Source organism: Salmo salar, chromosome ssa16 (genome assembly GCF_905237065.1).
Source record: "Salmo salar chromosome ssa16, Ssal_v3.1, whole genome shotgun sequence".
Classification (NCBI taxonomy): Eukaryota; Metazoa; Chordata; class Actinopteri; order Salmoniformes; family Salmonidae; genus Salmo; species Salmo salar.
Window position 1 is genome coordinate 40,453,526 of NC_059457.1, and position 13,422 is coordinate 40,466,947.

A 13,422-nucleotide genomic window follows, 5' to 3' on the forward strand; every position below is an offset into this window, starting at 1 on the left:
TGTAGACGTAGAGAATCTGCCAGGACTGAATGGGATGTGTGAGATCCCAGTAGCATGAGTTCCGGTTTGGGGTGTTTCGTCAAATACTGCAAATACTGCATTCAAACTAACCGTTTTTTTTTACTGCAGTAATTTTGCAGTGTGACTGCAGTTTCAACTGCAGTACAGTACTGGTTCGATTCCAGGCTGTATCAAATCTGGCCATGATTGGGAGTCCCATAGGGTGGTGCACAATTGGCCCAGCATCGTCTGGGTTTGGCTGGGGTAGGCCGTAATTGTAAATAAGAATTTGTTCTTAACTGACTTGCCTAGTTAAAATAAATCTAAATCCTCTTAAGGATCCGCCCCTTTTTAAAATTTTCGCCTAAAATGACATACCCAAATCTAACTTCCTGTAGCTCAGGCCCTGAAGCAAGGATATGCATATTCTTGGTACCACTTGAAAGGAAACACTTTGACGTTTGTGGAAATTTGAAAGGAATGTAGGAGAATATAACACAATAGATCTGGTAAAAGGTAATACAAAGAAAAAAACAACCGTTCTTTTGTATTTTTTTGTACTATTATCTTTGAAATGCAAGAGAAAGGCCATCATGTATTATTCCAGCCCAGGTGCAATTTAGATATTGGCCGCTAGATGGCAGCAGTGGATGTGCAACGTTTTAGACTGATCCAATGAACCATTGTATTTCTGTTCAAAATATTGTATCAAGATTGCCCAAATGTGCCTAATTTGTTTTTTAATAACTTTTCATGTTCAAAATTGTGCACTCTCCTCAAACAATAGCATGTTATTATTTCACTGTAATAGCTACTGTAAATTGGACAGTGCAGTTAGATTAACAAGAAATTAAGTGTAACTGATGTGAAATGGCTAGTTAGTTAGCAGTGGTGCGCGCTAATAGCGTTTCAATCCGGTGACATCACTCGCTCTGAGACCTGAAGTAGTTGTTCCCCTTGCTCTGCAAGGGCCGCGGCTTTTGTGGCGCGATGGGTAACGAGTCTTCGTGGATGTCAGTTGTTTATGTGTGCAAGAGGGCCCCTGGTTCGAGCCCAGGTAGGGGCGAGGAGAGGGACAGAAGCTAGACTGTTACATAAGCTTTCTGCCAATATCAGATATGTCTATGTTCTGGGAAGTTTTCTTGTTAATTACAACCTCAACCTCATGCTAATCGCATTAGCATACGTTAGCTCAACTGTCCCGTGGAAGGGACACCGATCCCGAAGACATTTAAAGGTTAAATAAAAAATAAATAGGTATGTAGGTTGTATGATTCTGCTGGCTCTGGACTCCATAGAAGTGACATTACATCTCTACTTGATATATTGGCTGCTAACATGAATGACTTTCAACAAAAAAATGCAGGTGTAAAAGTTAGTTTATAAAAATAAAAAAATGAAAAGGCATTGCTGTTTAGGGCTGTAATGACAGACTACATTTACCCAGCCATTGTGCATGTGTGTTCGCGTGTGCACAGGTGTATGTGCATGCGAGTGAGGCCGCAAGCTTTGAACCACTGCTTTTTGGGGGTTTGCGGGTCAAAACGTTTGAGAACCACTGAGCTATCGAACAGATTGCTGATTTTCTGTACAGCTATAGGATCAGGTGCAGTGCAAATGTCAATTGGAAGGGAGAGAGGATTGCCATAAATAAATATCTAGCTCCCACAACATTTTGGTGATCAAGAATATTAATTGTTTACTTTGCAAACTCAGTAATGGGTCATCAAGCAACAATTACTAGCATAGGCCTACTTGTCTTTTGGTATGTCAAAATTGCTTGAAATGTATCATTTACTTATGAAGCTTGCATTTTAAAATCAATTATTACATAATCAAAATATGTTGTATACAAAATAATGAAAAGTGCAGTCTGGTAGCCTCATTAAATAGAAAAAGTTGAACAAGTCATTGCATGTATAGATTATTTATTTACTGACTTGAGACTTGACTTGAAAAAACGTGTGACTCTACTCGACTTGACTTGCTTTTAGAATGCATGACTTGGACTTGACTCGAGACTCAACCTGTTCGACTTGGGACTCGAATTGAGACTTGAATGATAGTGTACTGATCCCACCTCCGATGTCCTCCAACCTATCAGAGTTCTTGCATTATGGCTATCCAACACTGCAACTCTTCAAAGTCAAGGTAAGCTTTCGGTTTTATAGATGTATTGCTACCTGGGCCCGCCATGGTAACTGCTAAACTGCTTGCTGTACACTGTACTGTGTAATTGTACACATGGCTTGGATTGTGGGTTTACTAACACGTTAGTTATAGTTTGATGACTATAAAGTTAATATGGTGACAACGATGTAGGCTGTGTAGCGGTTAGTGGTTACGGTATGAAGGTTTGGCTTGGAGAGGTTTTTGTGCCTAATCACGGACAGCTGTTGAGTTATAAACTGAAGTCCACAAGTGAAGGAAAAAGGTGAGAGAAGGAGAGCGCATAGATGCGAGAATTAATTATACAACGATCAAAGTGATGATGCTGTATGTGGCTGCTATGAAAGTGAGCTATGTGTGCAGGTGATCAGGGGAGTATTCATTCCGCCGGTTCTGTTGTAAAACGTTTCTTAAACGGAAGCAAACAGAACGAAATGGGGAGGGACATACCTGAATTTGTCCAATAGAAACTATAGTTTTAGTTGCAAAACTGAACGTTTTCTAACTGCTTGGACTAATGATTACACTCCAGATCAGATAGATGCAGGCAAGAGTGTGCAAGGCGGAATTGAATGTGAATGTGATTACTCCAATTTGTCTCAAGACCTGTGCACCTACGTTATAAACGTTCATTTTTAGGCTAGGTTGTAGCAACCTCATGATGGGTATAGGGCCAATTCGAGTACCATGTAGTAGCCTAAACCTATCGATGTTACATTGAGCTGGGTGAAGGGAATATGAATGGCAGTCATCCAACATGCTGTAATCGAAAAAAGGCCATGCTCATAAAAGAAATTGTCGCTCTCCCTAATCTTGAATGGCACCAACTGCCACTGTTGGAGCTACAGTGGTTACTCTGGGTCACCCATGTCCAGGGTACGTCCACACAGGCACACGGTGCTGACCATCACGGCAGACAGAGTCATGATGGCCAAGAGAATGGCCCACCAGTGAGTCTGCAGACGACAAGAGCACAACAAGTCAAACACTCACCCACTGTAGTTCCAATCTGCTATTGTCAGCTGTTAAATAGTCAAAACACCACTGCAATTTACTTTAATTCACATTGACTTGAGGTGATGTGTTCTTTTCTTCAAGAAGCCATTTGTTACAGGATGTTAGTCAGCTAGCATTCCTTATGTGTCACACTCATTTGGATGGAACCAATGGGCATGCAGTAGCCGATTCATCTGTTGTACGGAAACACTACTATTGCAATATCACAGCCTAATAACCTTTAGCTGGCATGGCTCCCAAGCCAATTGTGTGAGTGGTAAATCTAAGCACTAGTAGGTGTCACCATCTCGCTAACTCAACATGACGCACCTGAACAGATCTTTTAAATCCCTGTGGGCATTCCTGATTCGCTGCGCGTTCTAGCGAGACCAAAGCTCAAAGCCAACTGAGGCTGGAACATCTGAACGACGAACATCAGAAGAGGAAGCTTTCTACAGTCGTGGACAAAAGTTTTGAGAATGACACAAATATTAATTTCCAAAGTTTGTTGCTTCAGTGTGTTTAGATATTTTTGTCAGATGTTACTATGGAATACCGAAGTATAATTACAAGCATTTCATAAGTGTCAAAGGCTTTTATTGACAATTGCATGAAGTTGATGCAAAGAGTATATTTGCAGTGTTGACCCTTCTTTTTCAAGACCTCTGCAATCCCTGGCATGCTGTCAATTAACTTCTGGGCCACATCCTGACTGATGGCAGCCCATTCTTGCATAATCAATGCTTGGAGTTTATCAGAATTTGTGGGTTTTTGTTTGTCCACCCGCCTCTTGAGGATTGACCACAAGTTCTCAATGGGATTAAGGTCTGGGGATTTTCCTGGCCATGGACCCAAAATATCGATGTTTTGTTCCCCGAGCCACTTAGTTATCACGTTTGCCTTATGGCAAGGTGCTCCATCATGCTTGAAAAGGCATTGTCCATCACCAAACTGTTCCTGGATGTTTGGGAGAAGTTGATCTCGGAGGATGTGTTGGTACCATTCTTTATTCATAGCTGTGTTCTTAGGCAAAATTGTGAGTGAGCCCACTCCCTTGGCTGAGAAGCAACCCCACACATGAATGGTCTCAGGATGCTTTACTGATGGCATGACACAGGACTAATGGTAGCGCTCACCTTGTCTTCTCCGGTCAAGCTTTTTCCGGATGCCCCAAACAATCGGAAAGGGGATTCATCAGAGAAAATAACTTTACCCCAGTCTTCAGCAGTCCAATCCCTGTACCTTTTGCAGAATATCAGTCTGTCCCTGATGTTTTTCCTGGAGAGAAGTGGCTTCTTTGCTGCCCTTCTTGACACCAGGCCATCCTCCAAAAATACTTTGCCTCACTGTGCATGCAGATGCACTCACATCTGCCTGCTGCCATTCCTGAGCAAGCTCTGTACTGGTGGTGCCCCGATCTCGCAGACTTTCTTGGGTGCCCTGAAGCCTTCTTCACAACAATTGAACCGCTCTCCTTGAAGTTCTTGATGATCCGATAAATGGTTGATTTAGGTGCAATCTTACTGGCAGCAATATCCTTGCATGTGAAGCCCTTTTTGTGGAAAGCAATGATGACGGCATGTGTTTCCTTGCAGGTAACCATGGTTGACAGAGGAAGAACAATGATTCCAAGCACCACCCTCCTTTTGAAGCTTCCAGCCTGTTATTCGAACTCAATCAGCATGACAGAGTGATCTCCAGCCTTGTCAACACTCACACCTGTGTTAACGAGAGAATCACTGACATGATGTCAGCTGGTCCTTTTGTGGCAGGGCTGAAATGCAGTTGAAATGGTTTTTGGGGATTCAGTTCATTTGCATGGCAAAGAGGGACTTTGCAATAAATTGCAATTCATCTGATCACTCTTTATTACATTCTGGAGTACATGCAAATTGCCATCATACAATCTGAGGCAGCAGACTGTGAAAATTAATATTTGTGTCATTCTCAAACTTTTGGCCATGACTGTATATACACTGAGCTCAACACGCATCTCAACAAACCCCATCTGCTAGGATCCTGTTAGGCCTGTTGTAAAATAAATACGTCATAGAGTAGATAGATAGCCAACCCCTTAAAGCACAACAAACATAGAACAAACCTTTATCCACTCAGCCAGGTCATCAAACTCATCCAGGTCTACCAGGTGGAGGAAGGAGTTCTTCAGCCTGGCGATGGGCCCGTCAGCATCCAGGATGCGACACACCTGGAACATGTCGCAGTAGCCCTGCTTGGCTGAACACGGTGCCCCGGCAACCAAGGCTACACGCTTTCCCTGGAAATGCCTGGTCAAGACAGAAGATGTGGTACTGGCGCAGGTTGCAGGCTTGTCTGAGGTGAAGAAATACATGGAGAAATACAGTGAACATTTTGTTATAGGTGAAATGATCGAGTTTACTGAGTGGAAAAGCACATGCACACATTTGTAACTAAGCTCCTTATCCTTGTTAAATTGTACTTTTACACAGCACATCAGATGTGGGTGTTCGAACAGAAGAATATATTATGATGGGAACCTCAAAGCAAATGTACACAGCTTTGTTTGTGCCCCAATCATAAACACATTCCCCAGATCTAAGCACATCAGAGGAAACGAGGGTGAGGGAGGAGAAGAGGGATTGTGCTTACCCGGCTGTTGGCAGCACATGTGGCACTTTTCTTTTTTGGAGTCTCCCAGACAGTCACACTGCTCCAGGCCATACCTCACACACAGTGATTTAGCACAGTTCTGAGAAATAGAGGGAGAAATGGAGAGAAAAGGATAGGGGAGAGTGAAGGAGGGAAGGAGGGAGAGAGAGAGAGAGAGAGAGAGATGGAGAAAGGGGAAAGGATAAGGGAAGAGGAGGGGAAGGATAGAGAGAGAGAAAGAGGTATGGTGAAATAGAGGAGAGAGGGGAGAAGACATAAAGGGAACGAACGGAGAATAACAGAGAGGAGAACACCGAAGCCTGGATGAACTCTAGTACATTATGGCCACCAGTGAAGTCTCACAGACAAAAATGCAGGACAGGCCTGCTCATTTCCACAAATCCTAAACATCTGTATTCAGTTAACTTGTTCCCTGCTCCAGGCAGCCTCAGAAATGTGTTCTGGTCCAAATCTTATACTTCAGGATTTATGCCCCCATAGAGAGCCATACATATGTAATTTACATTGAAAAAGTTTAGCTATCTTCACATTCAGAACAACTTTCCAAACTCAGAACCCCATTTATCATCTGAATGGGTGAAAAAATTGAGTAAAAGTACTCAAGTTGGCAACCAAGGACAACAGATCCTGTGAAAGTGGATACTGTTGACTTTGGAATGTCGTCAATGGGTGAATGTCGTCAATGGGTGAAAATGTTGAGTCATTGTCTGGCCCTCCTACGGTGCTCACCCCGTTGAGACACACCCGGGTGCCCAGACTGCATACGGTCATGTTGGCCTTGGCCACAGGCTTGGGGCAGATGGGGGAGAGACCAGAGCACATACGCTCCAGTTGACAGTCTGACTCCTCCTCACAGCTAACCCCTGACGGTTTCAAGACACATGCTGCCCCACAGCACAGACCCTGACTGGGACTGAGGGGACAGACAGAAAGATAAAACAGACAGATAGACAGAGAGACAGACAGGCAGATGGGCGAACAGACAGATAGACAAAGAGAGACAATTTCATAACATAGGTGTTGTGGTTTACTGTTTTGTTTTTGAATGGTAAGATAGAGGTAATTATCCTCACAGCCACAACCACAACCCTGCTTTGACAAAAATGTTCCATGGGTGATGTTATGTAACTTTGTATAGAAATTACCCATAGAAACAGATCTAGAATCAGCAAATTGCAAAGGGGCAATTTTAATCCTACTACTGATTTGAATTGCGAAACTTTGGAACAGAAGTTACCTGCACTTCTTGCCAGGTTTCAGGCGACACTGGATGCCCACAGATTCCTTGGCGCTGTGGCAGCAGAGGTCTGTCTCGTTGTGGCCCACATCACACTCCTCCCCCTCCTCCACGATCTGATTCCCACAGATGGGCTGATCACTGACTGACAGGACAGAACACATATTGCCACACACATTAGGTCATCTCAACACTGCTGACTCATGTAGATGTACAGTAGTATCTTCATAAATGATTGGAATAAATCAGATCCAGAGAGAGAGAGAGATAGATACACAGAGAGAGAGACACAGAGAGAGACACAGAGATACAGTGCCCTCAGAAAGTATTCATACCATTTGACTTATTCCATATTTTGTTGTTACAGCCTAAATTCGAAATTGATTAAAACATATTTTTTTATCTCACCAATCTACACACAATACCCCATAACGACAATGTAAAACACGTTTTTAAACATTTTTGCAAATTTATGGAAAATGAAATAGAGGTGTGAATTCTTATGTAATTAGATATTTCTTTGAGTCAATACTTTGTAGTAGCACCTTTGGCAGCGATTACAGCTGTGAGTCTTCCTGGGTAAGTCTCTAGGAGCAATCCACACCTGGATTGTGCAACATTCACCCATTATTCTTTTCAAAATTCTTCAAGCTCTGTCAAATTGGTTGTTGATCATTGCAAGACAACCATTTTCAGGTCTTGCCATAGATTTTCAAGTAGATTTAAGTCAAAACTGTAACTCGGCCATTCTCTGCCTTCTTGGTAAGCAACTTCAGTGTAGATTTGGCCTTGTGTTTAAGGTTATTGTCCTGCTGAAAGGGGAATTCATCTTCCAGTGTCTGGTGAAAAGCAGATACTTGTTGCCTTGTTGCAAACAGGATGCATGTTTTGGAATACTTTTATTCTGTACAGGCTTCCTTCTTTTCACTCTGTTAGTTAGGTTAATATTGTGGAATAACTACAATGTTGTTGATCCATCCTCAGTTTTCTCCTATCACAGCCATTAAACTCTGTAACTGTTTTAAAGTCACCATTGGCCTCATGGTGAAATCGCTGAGCCGTTTCCTTCCTCTCCGGCAACTGAGTTAGGAACAACGCCTGTATCTTTGCAGTGACTGGGTGTATTGATACACCATCCAACGTGTAATAATAATAACCATGCTCAAAGGGATAATAAATGTCTGCTTTTTATTTTTACCCATCTAAATTCAAAAGGCACTCGCACATCTGAGCAATCTTTTTGCAGCAATGTTTACCCATCTACCAATAGGGGCCCTTGCATTGGAAAACCTCCCTGGTCTTTGTGGTTGAATCTGTGTTTAAAAATTCACTGCCCGACAGAGGGACCTTAAAGATAATTGTATGTGTGGGGTAAAGAGATGAGGTAGTTATTCAAAAATCACATTTAACACTACTATTGCACACGGAGTGAGTCCATGCAATTTACTATGTGATTATGTGGTTTTTACTCCTGAACTTATTTAGGCATGCCATAACAAAGTGGTTGAATACTTTTGACTTAAGCTTTTCATTTTTAATTAATTTGTAAACATTTTGAAAAACATAATTCCACCTTGACATTATCAGGTATTGTGTGTAGGGAAGTGACAAACAAATCTACCTTTAATCCATTTTAAATTCAGGCTTTCACACAACAAAATGTGGAAAAAGTCAATGGGTATGAATACTATCTGAAGGCACTGTAGAGAAACAGAACACTACATGCCATTGATGTCCTCTTTTCCACAGAGGAGGTCTGGTTTGTTTAGACCTACATGTAGAGCCTCACCCACAAAGCAGTCATCCTTCTTGACTTTCAGGACTCGGCTGATATGCTTGATGCTGCAGGGAGAGAACTTATCGTTGTTCTCCCGGATCTCATTGGTAGCGTGAGGGAACATCAAGAACCTGCCTTTCCCTCCAGAAGAACCCAGGTTCCCACAATCCAAACCTTCATCATGCTGAGAAGCAAATACAACACAGAACATAAAGGTTCTACTTCACAGTAGAATGAGCTCAAGAAGTTTTGTCTCCTTCTAGTACAAGTTTATGGACATTGGGGCTCTCCTATTCAAACATATTTATGTCAAATTCAATCATTTCCACCAGATGAAAAGGAAGTTATTACTGAATATCCTTTTTCATTAAAAGTAAGACTATTGGAGGGATTTGTATGGGGTGATTCTGGGAAAGCAACTACTGAACTCATTGTAAAAAAGTAAGAACAAATTATTATTTACAATAACCCGGATGACGCTGGGCCAATTGTGCACCACACTATGGGACTCCCAACCACAGCCAGTTGTGATACCAGCCTGGAATCAAACCAGGGTCTGTAGTGATGCCTCTAGCACTGAGATGCAGTGCCTTTGACCGCTGCGCCACTTGGGAGCCCCCAAGATGTAACCTTTATTTAACCTGGCAAGTCAGTTAAGAACAAATTCTTATTTACAATGACGGCCTAGGAACAGTGGGTTAACTGCCTTGTTCAGGGGCAGAAAGATAGATTTTTACCTTGTCAGCTCGGGGATTTCGATCACAGGCTTAAGACTAAAAATGACTCTTTATTGCTGGATACAAACACTTGTTAACTTAAATGAAGGTCATTTTAGGAGAGAGACAAAAGTGCTGTGTCACTGGTGGCCATGGTTCTGGAAGAGGAATACAATGTTCTCATAATAAACGACACACCCAGGACAGCACAGATAGATACAGCCCTGAGGCCTTCTTCTCTGAATCTCTCCAAGACCCACTTTCTCTAATTATCTACCAGAACAAATGATGAGGTCCGATCATTCATGTGTTTAAATCTGCTGTTGAGATGTTAATATGGACTGGGAATGTAATCACTTAGAACAGTTTAAGAGGCAAATAAACTATGTGTAGACAAATGACTGAGGCCCCTTTGTTAGGTTCTTCTCTCACTCTTCCCTCTCTCTTCCCTCTATCTCTCAGAGGGCCATGCTGTCACATTAAGGATAGCGAGAGGGTTTCCAGACACTATGGGAGAAAATATCATTACCAAAGTAGGCCAAAGGCCTGGCCCCCTCACTCCCCTCAGACCCCTTACCTCCCCCTTCATCATACATCTCAGGTGAAGCAGGCCCTCTGATCTCTCTGTGCCCTATCCCATCCTCCATCTGGAAACAATGAGGCATGCCTGTCAGTGGACCCAGGGTACCGCACCGTTCAGCCAAGAACCTGCTGGATTTATAAAAGGGCCACAGACCGACATGCTGTAGCAGAACTAATCTGTGCAGGAACGCCTGGGAAGAATCCATTGCTGCCTATGGAAGTGTGAATAACATCTCTGGGGGAGCAGGGTATAGGGAGGGGGGTGGAATGTTGGCATTTGAGGCAGTGGGAGAAAGGTCGTAGATGGTGCTGCTGGTGGTTATGGAGGGAAAGTGGGTGTGTGGGGGGGTTGCTGTAAGGGGTACCAACAATGGGTGGCAGGTAGCCTATCAGTTAAGATAAGAGCATTGAGCCAGTAACCAAAAGGTTGCTGACTCGAATCCCCGAGACGATTAGGTGAAACATGTGCCCTTGAGCAAGGCACTTAACTCTACTTGCTCCAGTAAGTCGCTCTGGATAAGAACATCTGCAAAATGACTAAAATGTACAAATGTAATGTTCTACAAACAACACTTTTAGTGAGGGAGAAAATGGAAAGCCTTGCATTTATGGCAGGCTTTCAAAATAATGTATAAGCTAGTGAGGGAGCATGTGCCAAGACTTTATAACATACAGTGCATTCGGAATGTATTCAGACCCCTTGATATTTTGTTACGTTACAGCCTTATTCTAAAATATATTCAATTGATTGTTTTCCTCATCAATCTACACACAATACCCCACACTGACAAAGCAAAACCAGATTTTTTTAAATTTTTGCAAATCTATTAAAAATAAAATAATTTACACATTTACATACGTTTTCAGACACTTTACTCAGTATTTTGTTGAAGCACCTTTGGCAGTGATTACAGCCTTGAGTCATGTGTGCTTAGGGTTGGTGTCCTGTTGGAAGGTGAACCTTTGCCCCAGTCTGAGGTCCTGAGCACTCTGGAGCAGGTTTTCATCAAGGATCTCTCTGTACTTTGCTCCGTTCATCTTTCCCTCGATCCTGACTAGTCTCCCAGTCCCTGCCGCTGAAAAACATCCCCACGGCATGATGCTGTCACCACCATGCTTCACCGTAGGGATGGTGCCAGGTTTCCTCCAGATGTGACGCATGACATTCAGGCTAAAGAGTTCAATCTTGGTTTCATCCAACCAGAGAATCTTGTTTCTCATGGTCGGAGAGTCCTTTAGGTGACTTCTGGCAATCTCCAAGCGGGCTGTCATGTGCCTTTTGCTGAGGAGTGGCTTCCGTCTGGACACTATACCATGAAGGCCTGATTGGTGGAGTGCTGCATTTGATGGTTGTCCTTCTGGAAGGTTCTCCCATCTCCACAGAGGAACTCTGGAGCTCTGTCAGTGACCATCTGGTTTTTGGTCACCTCCCTGACCAAGGTCCTTCTCCCCCAATTGCTCAGTTTGGCTGGGAAGAGTCTTGTTGGTTCCAAACTTCTTCCATTTTAGAATGATGGAGCCACTGTGTTCCCCAGATCTGTGCCTTGACACAATCCTGTCTCGGAGCTCTACGCACAATTCCTTCGACCTCATAGCTTGGTTTTTGTTCTGACATGCAAAAATGTGTAAAAACCTGCTTTCGCTTCGTCATTATAGGGTATTGTGTGTAGATTGATGAGGAAAATTGTTATTTAATCCATTTTAGAATAAGGCTGTAACGAAACACAAATACTTTCCAAATGCACTAATCATTAGTAAGGCTGAGCGATTACTGCTTTTTGAGATTGTTTTTTATTAATCAAACCAAAACCGAACCAATCACAGATATTCTTTTTTTTTTTTACATTGAATGCACTATGCATTATGTGGGTTGAATGCTGTAACAACACAGAATAAAACAATGAATAAAAGTCCCATGATGGTAGTGACTGAACATTACTGCTTATCACTTGTTAACCATCATTTATTCTCATTACTTTACTTTAAAAAAAAGAAGTTGTTGTGTATATTACATTTGTTTTATTTGATGACTTTATTATTTGATTCCAAGTCATCATCTCTATAGAGCTGCAGCTTATTCTGTCTGACAAAATCACAATTTTAGTAGCAAAAAAGGCGTAATTTTTTGACTGCTGAATACCAACTATCAATCACTTAGGTCATGTATTTTTAGGTAGAGATACAGTACCTTGGGAAGCAACTGCTCTCTATCCATCTATCCCTCTACATCTCTCATCCTTCTGTATCTTTTATGTAGCAGGCTAAAAGAAACACACAGACTGGACACGTAAGTTTGCAATGGATTATCGTAATTGTAATTAATTACCACGTTTTCTGCGCTAAACTATGTAGAATATTGGCCTGTTGGAAATTACAACTCCCTTTTACACTGCACAGTATGGGCTGATTTATCTCTACAGAAACTGCACAATGTGCGCATAGCGCTCACATAAAAAAAAAACTAAATTAAATTAAAATAATTGAAGGTCAATTACATAGGTAAATTAGTTGTTTAAAAACAAAACAAATGCCCATATTTTGGTTAATCGCTCAACACTATACATTAGTCAATAAAGACCAACTTTTATAACATCGGCAGCAGTGAAGTGGATCATTTGCTGATTTCTTCAGGAACAATGCAAACAGCCACGTAGCGTTAAGTGTGCTCAACACGTGGGAAATGCAGAACTGACAGATCATTGGGATTGGTCATACTACATATACACACTCACAACAAATCCTGTTTTACCAAAGGCCAGGGCAGGAATGTCTCCCTTACAACAACAACAAAAAACAAACAAAATCACGTGGTTTTTGGACAAGTGTGAAGTTTCACGTTAACTTTTCACGTGTTTTTCCCTCACATTTATTTTCACAAATGTCTGCTCTCCCATCCAGGGACAGACCAGGACCTGCCCTGCTAAACTTCACAAGAAAACCAGCAGTAGGATGTAGGGTGCTATGTTGCTGGAATTAATACACTAAAACTTGCAAAAGAAAAAAGAGGCCAGGGTAACATAACCAAAGATAGGGAAAATTGCAGGAAAGAAGGAGGCGTTTTATTTAATTACGCTACCATAAAATGTTTTAAAAAGCACTGAAAACTATTTTTGGGTATCCATTTCCAATTAATTTGCACTTGCATTGTTAAATCACAGCCAGTTTTGATACAACCTGGATTTGAACCAGGGAGTCTGTAGTGACGCATCTAGATGCAGTGCCTTAGACCGCTGCGTCACTCGGGAGGATAGCAAATGTGTTGAAAGTTGAAGGATGAGGCTGGAGAAATGCAACCA

The 13,422-nt window shown here is 42.1% G+C and overlaps 1 protein-coding gene across 1 annotated transcript in view; it reads right to left on the reverse strand.

Annotated features, from left to right (window-relative positions):
• Nucleotides 1-1,911: 1,911 nt before the first annotated feature.
• The window catches only part of si:ch1073-396h14.1 (disintegrin and metalloproteinase domain-containing protein 10), a 63,736-nt gene continuing 52,225 nt past the window's right edge, over nt 1,912-13,422 (reverse strand). The window contains exons 10-15 of the mRNA XM_014148673.2: nt 8,841-9,012; nt 7,052-7,196; nt 6,544-6,727; nt 5,794-5,893; nt 5,267-5,496; nt 1,912-3,125 (exon numbers count right to left, since the gene is read on the reverse strand). Of these exons, the coding sequence (XP_014004148.1) occupies nt 3,021-3,125; nt 5,267-5,496; nt 5,794-5,893; nt 6,544-6,727; nt 7,052-7,196; nt 8,841-9,012 (936 nt within the window). The 3' untranslated portion in view covers nt 1,912-3,020. The remainder of the gene's footprint in view (nt 3,126-5,266; nt 5,497-5,793; nt 5,894-6,543; nt 6,728-7,051; nt 7,197-8,840; nt 9,013-13,422) is intronic.